Source organism: Lithobates pipiens, unplaced genomic scaffold, assembly GCF_037356315.1.
Source record: "Lithobates pipiens isolate NorthernLeopardFrog02 unplaced genomic scaffold, aLitPip1_a1.2 Scaffold_8, whole genome shotgun sequence".
Classification (NCBI taxonomy): domain Eukaryota; kingdom Metazoa; phylum Chordata; class Amphibia; order Anura; family Ranidae; genus Lithobates; species Lithobates pipiens.
Window position 1 is genome coordinate 488,491,882 of NW_027507903.1, and position 15,866 is coordinate 488,507,747.

At 41.4% G+C, this 15,866-nt stretch overlaps 1 protein-coding gene and 1 long non-coding RNA gene across 2 annotated transcripts in view; one reads left to right on the top strand and one right to left on the bottom strand.

Moving 5' to 3' along the window:
- LOC143960423 (uncharacterized) overlaps positions 1-15,866 on the top strand; it is a 55,906-nt gene that overhangs the window by 29,821 nt on the left and 10,219 nt on the right. The window contains exon 2 of the long non-coding RNA XR_013270311.1: positions 15,742-15,844. This is a non-coding gene — a long non-coding RNA (uncharacterized LOC143960423). The remainder of the gene's footprint in view (positions 1-15,741; positions 15,845-15,866) is intronic.
- Positions 1-15,866, bottom strand: part of IPO8 (importin 8) — a 56,539-nt gene that overhangs the window by 10,918 nt on the left and 29,755 nt on the right. The window contains exons 17-21 of the mRNA XM_077469012.1: positions 15,750-15,816; positions 15,364-15,489; positions 11,106-11,203; positions 6,519-6,614; positions 565-785 (exon numbers count right to left, since the gene is read on the bottom strand). Coding sequence (XP_077325138.1) covers positions 565-785; positions 6,519-6,614; positions 11,106-11,203; positions 15,364-15,489; positions 15,750-15,816 — 608 coding nt within the window. The remainder of the gene's footprint in view (positions 1-564; positions 786-6,518; positions 6,615-11,105; positions 11,204-15,363; positions 15,490-15,749; positions 15,817-15,866) is intronic.

Consider the following 15,866-nt stretch of genomic DNA (forward strand, 5'->3'; position numbering starts at 1 on the left):
CTGGAAAAAGTCCTTAAGGCAAAGCAGAATGAATTTTATGGCTTATGGATTATAATATACACACCATAGTTTGTAGACGCTCTAACTAACCAAGCAAATACACTTATTGGGATATTTTTACCAAAAATATATAGCAGAATACATATTGGCCTAATTTTTTATTTTTTTTATTTAATGGATATGTTTTATAACAGAAAGTAAAAAAAAAATTTTTCCCCCCCGTTTCAAAATTGTCAGCCTTGGTTTATAGTGCAAAAACAATATAAAAATCCCAGTGGTGATCAAATATCACCAAAAAGAAGCTTTTTGTGAGAAAAAAAAAAAGGGTCATAAATTAAATTTATGTACAGAGTTGCATGGCCGTGCAATTATCCCTTAAAGTAACACAGTGCCGTATAATAAAAAATGGCCTGGTCATGAAAGGGGGAAAATATTCCGGAGGTCAAGTGGGTAATGGTGGTTGAAGTTTAGAGGCAATATAAAAACATAATAAAGTAAACTTTACAAAGAGTACATAAATGATGCTTGAGCTGCACAGTGGATACAGAAGAATACATTACTTGCCCCAGGAAGCAGTCCGTGTCATTCACCCATTGGTTGATGAACTGTGCTGTGATTGGCTCTGAACTGTGAGGAAAACGGATCTGTTCCAGGGTGTTGAGGAGCAGAGCAGAATTATAAAACAGAGCTGCAATGACAACCTGCAAGCACATGGTGCGCAGCTCACTGGATTTCACACCTCGCGTCAACCGTTCAAGGACAGCTTCAACAAAAAGGGGGATGCACTGGGGAAACACAGTGAGACAGTTCTCAGAGAAAAAACAGGAACGTAAACAAGATTTTTCTACTTACCAAAAAAAAAATCAGTTTCTTGAATCCTAATGAAGGACTCAAGAAGTTTTTCACCTTTTGGTTTATACGGACATCTACAAGAGGATTGGTCACTGGAAAACAAATAACTGTAGGCCAGCCCAGGATAACCCCCCCACGACCATCATGCTTCAGCTTAGTAGCAAAGCAGTACCACAAGAAAAATCATAAAACACAGACAGGTGAGACTTGGGCCTCCCAATGAACTCCAAGAATAGGATTTTTATGGCGATTACAAAAATCCTGTAATCTTCCAAGTTCATTGGGGGATACAGAAATCTTTCACCCTCTTTCAATATTTCAATAGCAAAATTGACACAATTTGCAAGGAAATATCCAGCATTCAACTTCCTTCCCTACTTAACAGGTCCAACACCACGCTCAATACTCTCCTCTTTTTGCCCAGTTACCACAGATGAAGTTAATAAACTCCTCTCTATGGCCCACCTCACTACCTGTTCCCTAGACCCTGTCCCCTCACAATTACTGCTACCACCTTCCCATTCCGTCCTCAACTCCCTAACCCACATCTTCAACCTCTCCCTCTCCTCTGGCACCTTTCCCTCCCCGCTCAAACATGCACTGGTTACCCCCATACTCAAAAAACCCTCACTAGACCCCACCTGTTTGAACAACTTAAGACCCATCTCCCTGCTCCCGTTTGCCTCCAAGCTCATCAAACGCCTTGTCCATGACCAAATGAGCTCCGCTCCCCTTCCTCTTTCTGTTGGGGTACCCCAAGGTTCTGTCCTTGGGCCCCTCCTATACTCACTCTATACTTCTTCCCTGGGCCAGTTGATAACCTTCCATGGTTTCCAATACCACCTCTATGCTGACGACACCCAGATCTATCTCTCCACTCTTCAACTCACCCCCTCAATCTCCTCACAGATCTCCAACTTACTGAATGACATATCAGTATGGATGTCACACCACTTCCTCAAACTGAGTCTTTCTAAAACTGAGCTTGTTATATTTCATCCTTCACGATCCCCCCCCCCGTGACTTCACCATTAATATCAACACCACAACCATTGGTCCCACCACACATGCCAGGGTCCTGGGTGTAATCCTTGACTCTGACCTCTCCTTCAGCCACCATATCCAATCACTGGCTAAATCCTGCCGCCTTCACCTCCACAACGTCTCCAGAATTCGACCCTTCCTGACTAATGACACCACAAAGCAACTCGTTCACTCTTTGATTATTTCCCGCCTTGACTACTGCAACTCTCTCCTAAAGCCCCATACACACTATCAGATTTTCTGCTGAATTTTTCCTTCAGAATTACCAAAACCATGTAATATGAGGTCAAACATTAGGAGTTTCAATTTGTATGCAATCAGGCAGACCCTTCTACTACATGGTTTTGGTAAATCTGATGACAAAAATCAGCAGACAATCTGGTAGTGTGTACGGGGCTTTAATGGCCTACCCTTAAGCAGGCTATCCCCCCTTCAGTCTATTATGAATACTGCTGCTAGACTAATACACCTCCCTATTTGTTCCGTGACTGCTGCCCCTCTCTGCCAATCCCTTCACTGGCTTCCCCTACCCTACCGTGTAAAATTCAAAATGCTAACCATAACATACAAAGCCATCCACAACATCGGCCCCATCTACATCACCAACCTCATCTGTAGATATCACCCAAATTGTCCCCTCCGCTCCTCCCAGGACCTCCTGCTTTCTAGCTCCCTTGTTACCTCCTCTCATGCTCGCCTTCAAGACTTCTCCAGAACCTCTCCCATGCTCTGGAACTCCCTGCCCCAGTCTGTCCGATCAGCCCCTACCCTGTCCACCTTTAGGAGTTCCCTGAAAACTCATTTATTCAGTGAAGCCTATCCCACACCCACCTAACTGTCCCTGAGCCACCCCCATCAAATAATTCCCTGCAGCTATTACCTTTTGTAAAACCACCCCCTCCCTTTAGAATGTAAGCTCTACAAGCAGGGCCCTCCTGTACCTTTTGTATTATACTGCAATTGTGTTGTCCCCCCCTATACATTGTAAAGCACTGCGTAAACTGTTGGTGCTATATAAATCGTGTATAATAATAATAATAATAATAATAATAATCATCCTCTGAACATCCAAAAACCAAGTCAGCATCAGCTGAGGCCTTAAAATTCACCTGGTAGAACATACAGAATGTGTGAACAGAAAACCAGGTGGCAGCCTTGAAAAATCCAAGAAACAGTTTCTGATGCTGAAAAGCCAAAGAAGAATTCCCAGATACAGTAGGGTGTGCCTTGAAAGGAAACTATTCTGAATGTCAAAAGCTTGGATTATGGTCTGCCTGAGTCACCAAGAAATGGAATGAGAAGCCGAGGGCACCCTTCTGGGATCTATCCAGAAACAGAAACGGAATAAGTCTTCCAGAAAGAAACCGTAGCAAAAAAATACATACTTGGATATCCCAAATCACATCCAAACAATGAAGGAAAGTTTCCTGTGAGTGAAATAAAGCAGGACAAGGGCACAGAAAAACAATGTATTGGATTTGGTGAAAGGCAGAAACTGTCTTAAGTAAAAGGAAGTCTTATTTTTGCCCCTATACAAAACCAGAAAGGCTTCCTTGGAGGTTAGGGTAGCTAGTTCAGATACTCACCGTGCAGAGGTGATGGCAACAAAGAATACCACCTTACTGGTGAGAGCAGAAAGAGAAGTCTCAGAATAACAGGGTTATCAGTCTCATACAAAAGGGAAAGGGCAGAAACCTGACCCTTGACTGTGCAGATAGCCAAACCCTAGTTTAGAACCTACTGCAGGAAGGAGAGAATACTTTTCACATGGAAGCCCTCTGGGTGGAAACCCAAAGACATATACTAAGTGAAGTTCTGCCCAGGACCGGATTCGATCTACCTTTCTTGCTGTTCAGACTTTTGCCTCCTCCCTGATGGTCATTATATACCACTGTCATTTGCATTGTGTAACTGAAACTGGATTGGATGACCCTTCTGGGTCTAACACTGCAGAGAGCCACAGTATATGGAGTACATTTCAGGATATTGATTGGGAGACAAGATACTATCTGCACTGACAGTGCTCAGAACTCCCCTGCCGCGGAGGCTGGCATCGGTCATAAGGCTCTTTCAGAGGATGGGAAAAAAGGACTTCCCTAGTACTAGAGTTGGATTCCTGAGCTACTATGCCAGATCCTCAGTACCAAATGGACCTTTCTGTTCAGTAACTAGACTGACTTATTAAAATGATGATAAAAAATTGCACTGTAGAGATTATGAATAAAACTGAGCAAAGGGGACTGCCTTGAAGGAGGCTACCATCAACCAAGTATCTCATGCAAAAGCAGACAGACAGTCGAACAACCCCTAGACCGGAGAGCTCAAATCTAAGAGTTTCTCTTGTGGAAAGAGCACTCTGGCCTGTGACACAACCAAGACTAGGTCCAGGTTCTCAGAACACAAAGTCGATTCCAGTGACAATTTCTAAATGTTCGGGATTCATCCAAACCACTATACTGTCTATGATGAAGAGCAGGGTGTGCCAATGAGAACAAAGCTCTAGAAAGGGCTTCTAATGATTTACCGGTTGGGTTCATAAAGATAGGTATATCCTTCCAAGAACATGGGCTTTGTTAAGACGGGACACTGCTGGATCCACAGTGTGGGCACACCACGTTTTGATAAGGCCAGCTGCGTAGCAAGCTGCAGTCAGAGAGAGAGAGGCCAGCTCTAGCAGCACTATAGAAGAGTGTTGGTAAAGAAAGGAGTACTGGAAAAAAAAAAAAAAAAAGATGTCCTAGGACACATGCAAAGGTATTCTGGTAAAAGGAGGTTATCCGGGGCTGATCTATAGCTTTAATGTTTGCCAGCGTCTAATCTTGTAGGCATTAGTATAATCTGAAAGGGAAAGACTTGCTGTGTCCCGCAATTGATAAGAAACAATTAAAGCAATTGTAAAGGTTCAACTTTATGATAAAATAAACATATTATATGTACTTGCTTTGTGCAATGGATTTTTACAGAAGTAGCCCCAATTCTCCTCTTCTGGGGTTCCCCACCAAAGCTCCTGGCTCCTCTCCCCCACAGACAGCGTGGCTCAGCCCACACCTGTCACAGGATTTGACTGACAGCAGCAGAAGCCAATGTCTCCTGCTGCTATCAATCTGCCCAGTGAGGAGGGAAAGAACAAACAGAGCCATTGCTTTCATGCAAATGGCTGGAACAGGTCAAGCACCAAAAGGGGGTGGGGGGGGGGGGGAAATCCTGTGCTTTTTTTTCCTTAATGATATGAATGGCATTTAGGCTTTAGAACCACTTTAAGGCAAGATATAGACTTGGAAAATATTAAACATGCATACGCATCTCCATGCTGCAGCATCAATCAGATGCTGCAGTTGTCTTCCTCTCGCCTCAAGAAATGAGCGATCACATACCTGATGATTGCTCAGTTCTTGGCTTGCTTGGAGCAAAGAGCAGTGACCGTCAGCCACTGCTCTCTGCTATGTTCCTACAAAGTTTACTGGAGCACCAGGCTGGAGAGAGAGCAGTTGTTGCTGCCTTCGGCTCTCAGTCATGTGCTAAGAGCCAGAGTCAGCTATCCTTTAGGGCAGCTGGGTAGATCCCGGCAATATGGTCAGGATCTTCCAGAACCTGTGATATCAACTGACAGTGGGCTTTGGCCCGCTGTCCAATTCTGGGTCACAAGAGATCAAAAGTGACTCACAAGAGAAGTATGACCATGAAAAGCATTGGCCATACTTTTCATTTACTAATGCAAGTTACATTGACAGGAGGTGTCATTCAATGAGTTACAGCACCATCTTGTGGTTAGCCTGATGCAGCCACACATTAGGTGACAAGATCCTCATTACTACAGTTCATTTTTTGCAAGATTGTCATAGACGTCTTTTTTAGCACAGGCATCGGATCACCACATTACCTTTGCAATCATTGAATAAGCAGGACACAAGCAAAACTAAATCAGGAAAGCTCAAAGTGTATGTCTGGGCAAAAAAATATATATAAAAGAAAAAGGAGTAGCTTTCTCTAAATGGCAGCAAGCACAGAAAAATATTTCCTAAAAAAAAAATTAAAATCATCAAGTCCCCAACATGCTATTTCGGTGGACAAAGCTGCCTCTGCTGCACTGTAATCCCAAGCAGGGTTGTCAGCCATTTCACCACTAGCCTGCAAAACATACATTCAGATGAGAAGGTTTCCTGTAGGAAGAAGAGCAGCCTAGGGTGACAAAGCCTGTCCTTCACAAGACAACCACAGTACAGTGAGTTTGCACCGTCACCCTAGGACAGGATATGTGTTACTGCCAGGGTCAACAGCTGAAAATAACGGGGGAAAATTCTGAAAAAAATAAAACTAATGGAGCCACTAAATCTAAAGACGGGTAAGCTGCAAGCTATGATATTATTGTTGGCCTTAGATGAACATTAATCATATTACAAAGTTTGTGAGGAGAATTAAAAATAAAAACTATACCTAAAAAAGTGACATTAAGTAAATGCATTATTATTTTACAAAAGCAATGATTTGCAAAAACAGAAGGTAAAGAAAAAAAAAAAAAAAAAGAAAAAAAAAAAAGGGAGGACAGACTGAAATAGATAGAAAGCACGGCAAACTATCGGTCATGCGTGCGTGTTTGGATTCGTTTCCATTATTTAGCTTACCTGGTCAATACCTCGGCCCTTACACTGAAGAATAATGACCTCTAGGAGTTTGGCTGCATGACACTCTGCATCTTCTCCTGCTTCTCCCATCAGCACCTGTCAAACAAAAGAATGGGTTTGTGGTTTAAAAAGCACTGCTTATTTCCAGGGTTCTATGCTATAGTCAAACCTATTGCGCAGTTTAAGCTTCTGGTTGGAGGAAAAAAAATAAAAAAATAGACTGAGCCATGGTTTACCACCCAAAAATGAAGGTGACAAAATTAAGGTGTACACGTGCCCCTTCCCATTCAAGTTAACAGGGCCTCACTACAACTGCAAACAAAACACTAGGCTTGCAGATGCCGTGCAGTATTCCCATTTACAAACCCCATTTGGCTGTCAAAAAAAAAAAAAAAAATATTAACTCTCGAGAGTCCTTTCACAGCTCCCGTACTGATCTCTGCAAAGTGATCCATCACTTTTCAGAGACCAGCAGCACAAGTGTGAACAAGCCTTTAACGAGTTCACGGTGACATGAAGGATTTTCCCTCACTCCTGGTAATCACTGGAGCAGCAAACTCCCAAGCACCTGCAATCTGTATGCAATGACATGTCTGGATAAGTGATATTTAGAGTCAACATAATTATAAATTAAGATTCTCCAGATGTTTACAATTATATTTAAAACAGTCCAATACTACAGAAAAACTATTGCGCTTGTGTAAAAGTGCTCAAAACACAAAAAAGCTGCAACATTAAAATTGTGAGATAAAACAAAACAAAAATAGTGAAAGAGGGGAAATATGTTGCGCTAAGTAGAGCTAAAGGACATGGCCCCAAATAATTCCTGTAAAGTCCAAAGGCACAATGGCTTATGTACAGCCAGGGAAAAGTGAAGCCAACTATAAACACGTCATAAAGTGCATAATAAAGATCCAGTAGACGATCCTCCACAATGTGACACGCAAAAGATAGAGTTGTACAAAGTGTTCTTGATCCCCCCCCCCCCCAGGCCTTCATTCTTCCAGTTTAGTTGGCTACCATAAGTGTAGAAGATGTTAGGTCTGTCAACTCAAACTCAAAGCTAAGAAAGTGCTTGATTTCTCCTCCAGTATTACTCTTGGGAATTGTTATTAAACCTTTTATCATGTAGTACCACTTATGTTGCATATCTTCTGCAGTGCCCATGTGGGCTACAGTATGTGGGCTGGACTACTCGGGCATTTAATGTTAGGCTCAACGAGCATATTGCTAATATTAGAATAGGATTTAAAAACCAAGGTGTTTCACGGCATTTTGATCTTGTTCACAACAAAGATCCATCTGGGACCCAGTTTGTGGGCAAGGACCATTTGGTCTCCCACTAGAGAGGTAGCCTTAAAGTGAGGGAGCTATCTAGAATGGAGACCAAGTGGATTTAGATTCTTAAAAGTTCTACTCCATATGGGTTAAATGTAGATTGAGATGTTAATTACTTTATTAATAATTCCTAAAATTTGTTTTTATACAGTGGTTGTTTTTTAATGTTATTTGTTTCTACTTTGTAAGCTTTCACGTTAATTTAAAAAAATTTTTTTAACACATATTAATTTTTCTTGATATCTTTTTTGCTCAATTATTTGCCTATGGGGACACTCTGGTTTCTTATACGTCGTGTCCGGTAAGGGCAGGGTTTGGTATCGCACGCATCCTGTTCCCAAGTTGCGAGTGAGACGTGGGTTGCTGTCTAGTTCACATTGAGGCTTGGATATATATGATGAACCCCAGATGCCTGTTAGTGAAAGCGAGGTTCGGCTGGGTGTATTGACAATATCTAGCGATGACAGGAAGTGTTTTCTCATGCCCTGGAAGAAGTCCAATTGTGCCCAAACCAGTCAGGTGTAGATACACAGACCTGTCATCATGCTTTTTTGAACGTATCATCGTTTGCTACTTTTCTATTTATGCCTGCAATACTGTGGAAGGATGCAAGTGCCATATTTTAGCTCAATAAATCTTCTGTAAGAGGTTTTACACTATCAGAAGCTCCTTTTTTTATATACCAAAAGGAACATCTAGATGACCCAGCCAGCTTAGCTTACACTAGCAGGGATATGGTGGCTGTGGCTGGTTGTATCGGGCTGGACTGTGACTAACTTGTCTGTCACAGACTCTCACTGACTGCCGGAGCTGAGCGCTGCTGCCTGCACCTGAAGGGAGCCGATGAACCAGATGGGCGGCTGCTCAATCTGACAGTGAGCCCTGGAGCCCGCACCGCACGGTCGCTGATCACAGGGCAGGGGAAGCCGGGATCTGACCGGACCTGCTGGCCAGGGGGAGCAAGAGAGAATCAGTCCACCCTGCTGCTGAACTTGTGATCCAGGCAGGAGGCGGCAGTAGCGGTACCCAGGGCTGCTTACACAGTGTCAGTGACACAGTCTGTCCACAGTCCATCCATGTCATTCATTCTTGAAGGGATCTGGAGTCTGATATTAGAAGTGGCAGGGAGGAATCAGCCCGAAATTGTATAGAAACGACAGCAGCCAGTCAATCAGGCAGAACTAGGATGGAGAAACCGAGGGCTACTTCAGCAGATCCCTCTCCTATTGCCTCCTGAGCCAATGGGCACTGCTGTAACCTGCCCCCTTCCAAAGTCTGCAATGTTTGATCAGGATGAGAAGATCAGAGATGGGCTGATGAAGATACCGAGCTGCCTGGGGAGGTGAGAGAAGGAGCAGAGCTGGCAGGAGAATCGGAGCCATTGATTTAGCACTAGCAGGCAGCTAATCTTAAGAATGTGAACAGGGAAGATATATTTTTTAATGTCTCTCTCCCCGCCTCTGTCCCTTTCTCTGCCTCATCTCCTCTTCCCCCTCTCTTTTTATCCCACCGCCATTATCTTTATTCACCCTGTCCTTTTCTCTTTCCCCTTTTACCATACCCACTGTTCCCTGGGCCATAGGTTCCATTCCAGGGTAACCCAGATCTTCATACTCCTAGTCATGCTCACATTATTTTATACGGTTTGACGTTTTAAATCTTAACTTAGGATGATAACTTGTTACTGGAATCGTTAATAATTACATGGTATTTATATTGTTTAAATATGGATTGGTTTTGTTTCTAATAGTCTTTGCCCTGGGTGAAAGAATGCCTAGCTTCGCCACTGAGATGACCTGGAACAGAGTAATAGGAGCTGTGTGGGGGCTGCTTGCTATCGGATGCTGTCTCCCCTGATTAACCTCAATGGTGAATACATCAAGGCTCCTGTGACCTTCCGTAATCAGAGGGTCCACACTCTGGAGTAAGAGTGCTTCTTTACCTCTGTGTCGGTGGCGTGTCACTTGGTGGATGATTATCTACAGGATTTTTATGATGTGTTTATAGTTTTCTTCACTTATTTCTGGCTATTCAGCCATTGTTTCTTTGGATTTAGAGCCTTTATATTTTTTTTAAGGAATTATTTGGAACTATGTCCTTTAGCTTCACTTAGAGCAACATATTTGCCTTTTTTACAAAAATATCTAACATACAGATTTTATGATGTGTTATCAGTTAGAGGGAAGGTAAATGGATAGAAAATGGCAATCTTTCTTTGTTAAAATGTTTGTTACAAATTCATTACTTCTGTGTGAGGTTGATGGTTTCTGTTAAACTGATCTTATTTTATTAGTTGCAGGCAAAAAAAATCATAATATATATATATATATATATATATCTCATACAATATAACAGCAACGCTACCACAAAAGTAAATTATATATAAAATGAATCAAATGTGTATAAATATGTAAATAGAAATACAATAAAATTATTGATTATAAAAGTGTCCAAGGTAAAGTGAATATATCAATATAATAATATAGCACAATCCAATCCAAAAAAAATCCAAAGGTGCAAGTGAAGGTTGTTGGATGAAAAATGAACCACAATCCAAATCAACATGTGTACAAGTGCTGATGAGGACCACCTAGTGTCAACAGTGCACCACCACACATACATATATATATATATATATATATATATATTGCACTTACCAGAGGCAAGCTAGGATGAGCCTGCAACTAAACCCAACCAGGGTTCATACAGTACAGAGTTGGATCACACCACCAGTAAAAGGGAGAAGCCTGGACACAACTTCAAAATGGTTCAAGGATGGATTAGCAGCCATAAATTGTGAGGGATAATGCCCCAAAAATAAAAAGAAGATCTCCATAGTGTAGACAGCACCACAATATGTTTAATGTATAAAAAGTATTGCACTTACATGCGTGAAGATAAAACAGACATAATACAAAAACGGCCGGCCAAAACAAGCAAACACCTGTCGCTGAGAGAAGCACGATGACGACAGTGCATCTACCTCCCTACGCGTGTTTCGTCATCAAAATACGTTGTTCTGGCGATCCCCAAGATGACGTCTTATTAATTACAATTTATACACATTTGATTAATTTTATATATAATTTATTTTTGTGGTAGCGCTGCTGTTTTATTGTATGTTATTTGATCTATGTGTATTTCATAGTTACAATAGCAGCTTTTTAGTGACGTATGCACTTCAGCACGGTATTTTTCCTATTGTTATATATTACACATACACTAATAAATGTGCTTTTATCATCTCACCTTTTTACACATGGTGTAAATAATCTCCAGGTGTTTGGGGTTAGACAGCAGTGTGCTCGTATCCACCGTGATATAATTATGAAGAAGTGGCATCATATCTGTGCATATTAAGGAGGAGGGGGGAGAGAGAGCGGGAGAGAGATATTAAAGTATACATGAATATATATCATATGGTGCTAAAGTCAAAAAACAGAAAATAAAAACACATCTCTCCCTGCTTAGTGTTTACATTCCTAGCCACTTACCAACCGCCTCCTGTACATGTACATCGGCACTTTGAAGAGGGATATCTCGGTAACGGCAGCAGCTGCTGCCACAACCGAGATATCCTTTACAGGAGGCGGTCGTATTTACGATAATGGTGGGCTCCACGGCAGATTCACCGCGAGATCACCATTATCGGCAGCGGGAGAGGTGCCACCCCCACTGCAGCCGCTCTCCACCGCTTACTGGAGCCGCCGGTAGCAGCACATTGCTGGGTATGGAGACAAGTGAGGCTAAGATGGCCCCCACTCGTCTCTATACCATAGGAGGGCGGAAGCGACGTCAAAACCTTACTTTGGCCCATACCTCTTAAAGGAACATTTTTTCAATCTCATTTTTTCAAATTACATTTTTGTTTAATTGCATTTAAGTCCAAATATGAGATCTGGGGACTTTTTGACCCAAGATCTCATATTTAAGAGGACCTGTCATGCTTTTTTCTATTACAAGGGATGTTTTCATTCCTTGTAATAGGAATAAAAGTGATCAAGATTTTTTTATTTATTTTTAAACGGTGTAAAAATAAATAAAATCAAGTAAAATAAATAAGAATTAAAAAAAAAAACAGCCTGTCCCAACGAGCTTGCGCGCAGAAGCGAGCACATATGGGAGTAGCACCCGCATATGAAAACGGTAGTCAAACCACACATGTGAGGTATCGCCACGATCGGTAGATCAAGAACAATAATTCTAGCCGTAGACCTCCTCTGTAACGCGAAACATGCAATCTGTAGAATTTTTTAAATGTCGCTTATGGAGATTTTTGAGGGTAAAAGTTTGTCGCCATTCCACGAGCGGGCGCAATTTTGAAGCATGACATGTTGGGTATCAATTTACTCGGCATAACATTATCTTTCATCTTTCACAATATAAAAAAAAAATTGGGCTAATTTTACTGTCTTATTTTTTTATTCAAAAAAGTGAATTTTTTCCAAAAAAAGTGCACTTGTAAGACCGCTGCGCAAATACGGTGTGAAAAAAAAGTATTGCAATGACCACCATTTTATTATTTTTTGTTAGAAAAAAAACAATATATAATGTGCGGGGGTTCCAAGTAATTTTCTAGCAAAAACTGTTTTAAACATGTAAACACTGAGTCTGAAAAAGAGGCCTGGTCCTTAACCACTACAATACAGGGCACTTTCACCCCCTTCCTTCCCAGCCCAATTTTCAGCTTTCAGCGCTTTCAGTGACAATTGCGCGGTCATGCTACACTGTACCCAAATGAAATTGTTATCATTTTGTTCGCACAAATAGAGCTTTATTTTGGTGTTATTTATTCACGACTCCGTTTTTTTTTTTTGCGATATAAGCGCAAAAATAGCAGAAATTTGGAAAAAAAACAATATTTTCTTTTTTCTATTTTAAAAGAAATCCAATAAAATCAAATTTTGTCATAAATTTAAGCCAAAATGTATTCTGCTACATGTTTTTGGTAAAAAAAATTCCGTTAAGTGTATAATAATTGGTTTGTGTGATCACGGACATATGTACGCAAATGATCATGTACATATGTGTGCAGGTGATCACGTACATATGTGTGCAGATAATCATTGGGACATGTGATTTTAGTGGGACATATGTGGGGGACATGTTTTTATTATTAGGGACATGTGTTTTTATTATTTGGGGACATGTGTGTTTTGGGGACATATGTGGGGACTGTGTTTGTACTGTGTGGTGTGTTGTGTGTTTACACTACACTGATGATCAGTGAGTAAAAAGCTGTAAAAAGCAGCCCATACTCACTGATCATCAGCCGGCTGCAGCGTTCTGCTCTCCTCTCCTCAGCGGTGACTTCCGTGTGAGGAGAGGAGAGCCGATTGCCTAGCAACCGGCTGTTTGTTTACATCACATGACGGCCGTGATTGGACACGGTCGTCATGTGATCAGGAGGGCCAATCACAGAGCCCTCCTGCCGATCCGAGATGTGCCGTGTCCGGGTGACACGAGCACATCGGGATCGCGCCGCTGCGCGGGCGATCCCGCTACTCCTGAAGGACGTTCCTGAACGTCCTATCAGGAGTAGACGGCTCCCACCCGGCCGTATATATGCATTGGCCGGGTGGGAAGTGGTTAAGTGGCTAGAGCAATCTGTAGAAGCATTACAGGCCCAAATGCTGATTGTTTCAGCTCCTACGCTTAGGTCAGAACTACGGGATTAGTAACAGTCTGTTTTTAAACACAACTACTATATGTTGCAAAGGATGCGTTCACCTATACAAAAAAAAAAATTACTTTTTTTGCAGGTAAAAAAAAGCATGCATGTATGTATTACCGTATTTTTTTTTTTTTGTTAGGGATCTGAAAAGCATTGCAACCATAATCAGCAGATCGTGGCTGTAATGCCACAGTCCAGCAGACCGTGTGCCTGTCGGCCCATACCTCCAATACAAGCAGGCAGTTGCACTCTGACAGGAAGACTCCATGAACTACTAGAGTGCTCAACAGTGCCATGGTAGTTCATTGAGAACTACAAGCCGACAGCTGCAAAGGCTGTTGGTACTTTTAGCTTTCACATTCAAAAAACACGGTGAATGATGCAGCCAGGCAGGCAGAGGCATGTTTTCTGTAGCTTGTGACAGAAGGGGCAAGCAAGGGGGTGGGGAGCCAGTGCATCTGTTATACCCTAAATATGGGTGTAACGTGTTACAAAAGGTTAACTGATCCTTTAAATAATACCGTTTCTGTATATAGTGTCATTTTGAGAATTTGGATGTGCAGAATCCTAAAGTTACTGACAGGTCCACTTAAGGGTTGCAGGGAGCACTGGTTGACAGATTAAGGAAGCAAAAGTAATAACTTAATAAAGGTCAGCGCTACTGACCATAACCATTTCTACAAGAGTGATGATTTTATAATATATATATATATATATATATATATATATATATATATATATATTAAAATCATCACTATAATATAATCACACGAAAGCAACAAGCAACATGTGAAAATGTACCCGCTCACTTCACAATAAATATTCAAGTCTTTTCACTATCTTTCTTGCTGTTCTGATTAGGTGGAGCTCCTCCTCACCACAGACTGTCAGGGCTTTACACTCTCTTTGTTGCTGCCCTCATTAAGACACTCTACTCCTTCCACTCCTGGGATAGATCATTCTTTAATCACTGTTATTTTACCACATGATACAAAAAAGGCATCTCCACAGTGTTCTCTGTTCAAAAGCTTTATTAAAATGCCCCTTTATAAAATGCAGTGGAGGGAGGAGCCCAGCCCATAACGTCACAGAACCACTGCTAACCCGGACGAGCTTTCTGACACAGATTGAAATTCGCAGATTTTTATTACAGGTCTTGCAAGTGTATTTTTTGGGGGGCATTTTAATAAAGCTTTTAAATGGAGAACACTATGGAGATGCCTTTTTATTTCAATGTGGTGAAATAACGGTGATTAAAGAACAATCTATCCCAGGAGTGGAAGGAGGAGTGTCTTAAAGAGAGCAGCAACAAGGAGTGTAAAGCCCTGACAGTTTGTGGTGGAGAGTGATCAATCCCAGGAGGGGAAAAGGAGATCCACCTAATCAGAACAGCAAGATAGATAGTGAAAAGCCTTAAATATTTATTGTGAGTTGAGTGGGTAATTCACCCGGTGGTGGGATTGCACTTTGATTTATCAATAAGAAGGTCGAAGAGCACAGTGGTTGATCACATAGATTGAAAAGACTAATTTGTTTTGTTTTGATTTTTACATGTTGTATCTTGGAGATAGATAGATATTTTGTAATCATCACTGTTGTAGATATGGTTAGGGTCGATAGCGCTGCACTGTATTACTTTTGGTATTTTTAGTGTGGTGAATCACTAAGTAGTGTGCAGAAACTACAGAAAATTTTTCGCAGAGGGATCGTTTGATATATTGTTTATATATACATATAAAAGAGCATTTTATGGGTAGCGCTGATTGTACACAAAATATTAGATGAAGGAAGCAGTAGCTATTTCTCACACAAACAGAGCATTTGATAACAAACCTGTAAAATATTCATAGCAGTCTCTCTGAAAAACTTCAAAAAGGATCTCCAGAAGCTGCCACATCTGTGGGGAGATGGTCTGGTTGGTGAGGCTGTATGCTAGTGCCAGAATCTCCTCATAGAACTCTGTAGGGACAGAAAAATGAATTCCCATACATAAATCACTTTGCATTACTCACTAAAGCATACTGTAAAGTCTGTCCATAAATTAAATAGAGGATTGCCATTACTTGTTATAAACTTCACTTTTTACACAGGTTTAAAACCAGACGTATAACATTATTCTGTTTTTTGGAACTCATGAGGTTATATACCAGGGGTAAGTTATGTGACCACCCTATAAATATTACCCCATGACCTCCTTTAAATCTTTTACAGGCTCATACCGATAATATGTTTCTGAAGAACAAGACCAACAATCTGCAAACAAATCCCCTCCAGCTGCTGCTTCACCTGAAAGAAAGGTAAAGAATTAAAGAAGGTAAGAGAAAGTGGGGGGTATC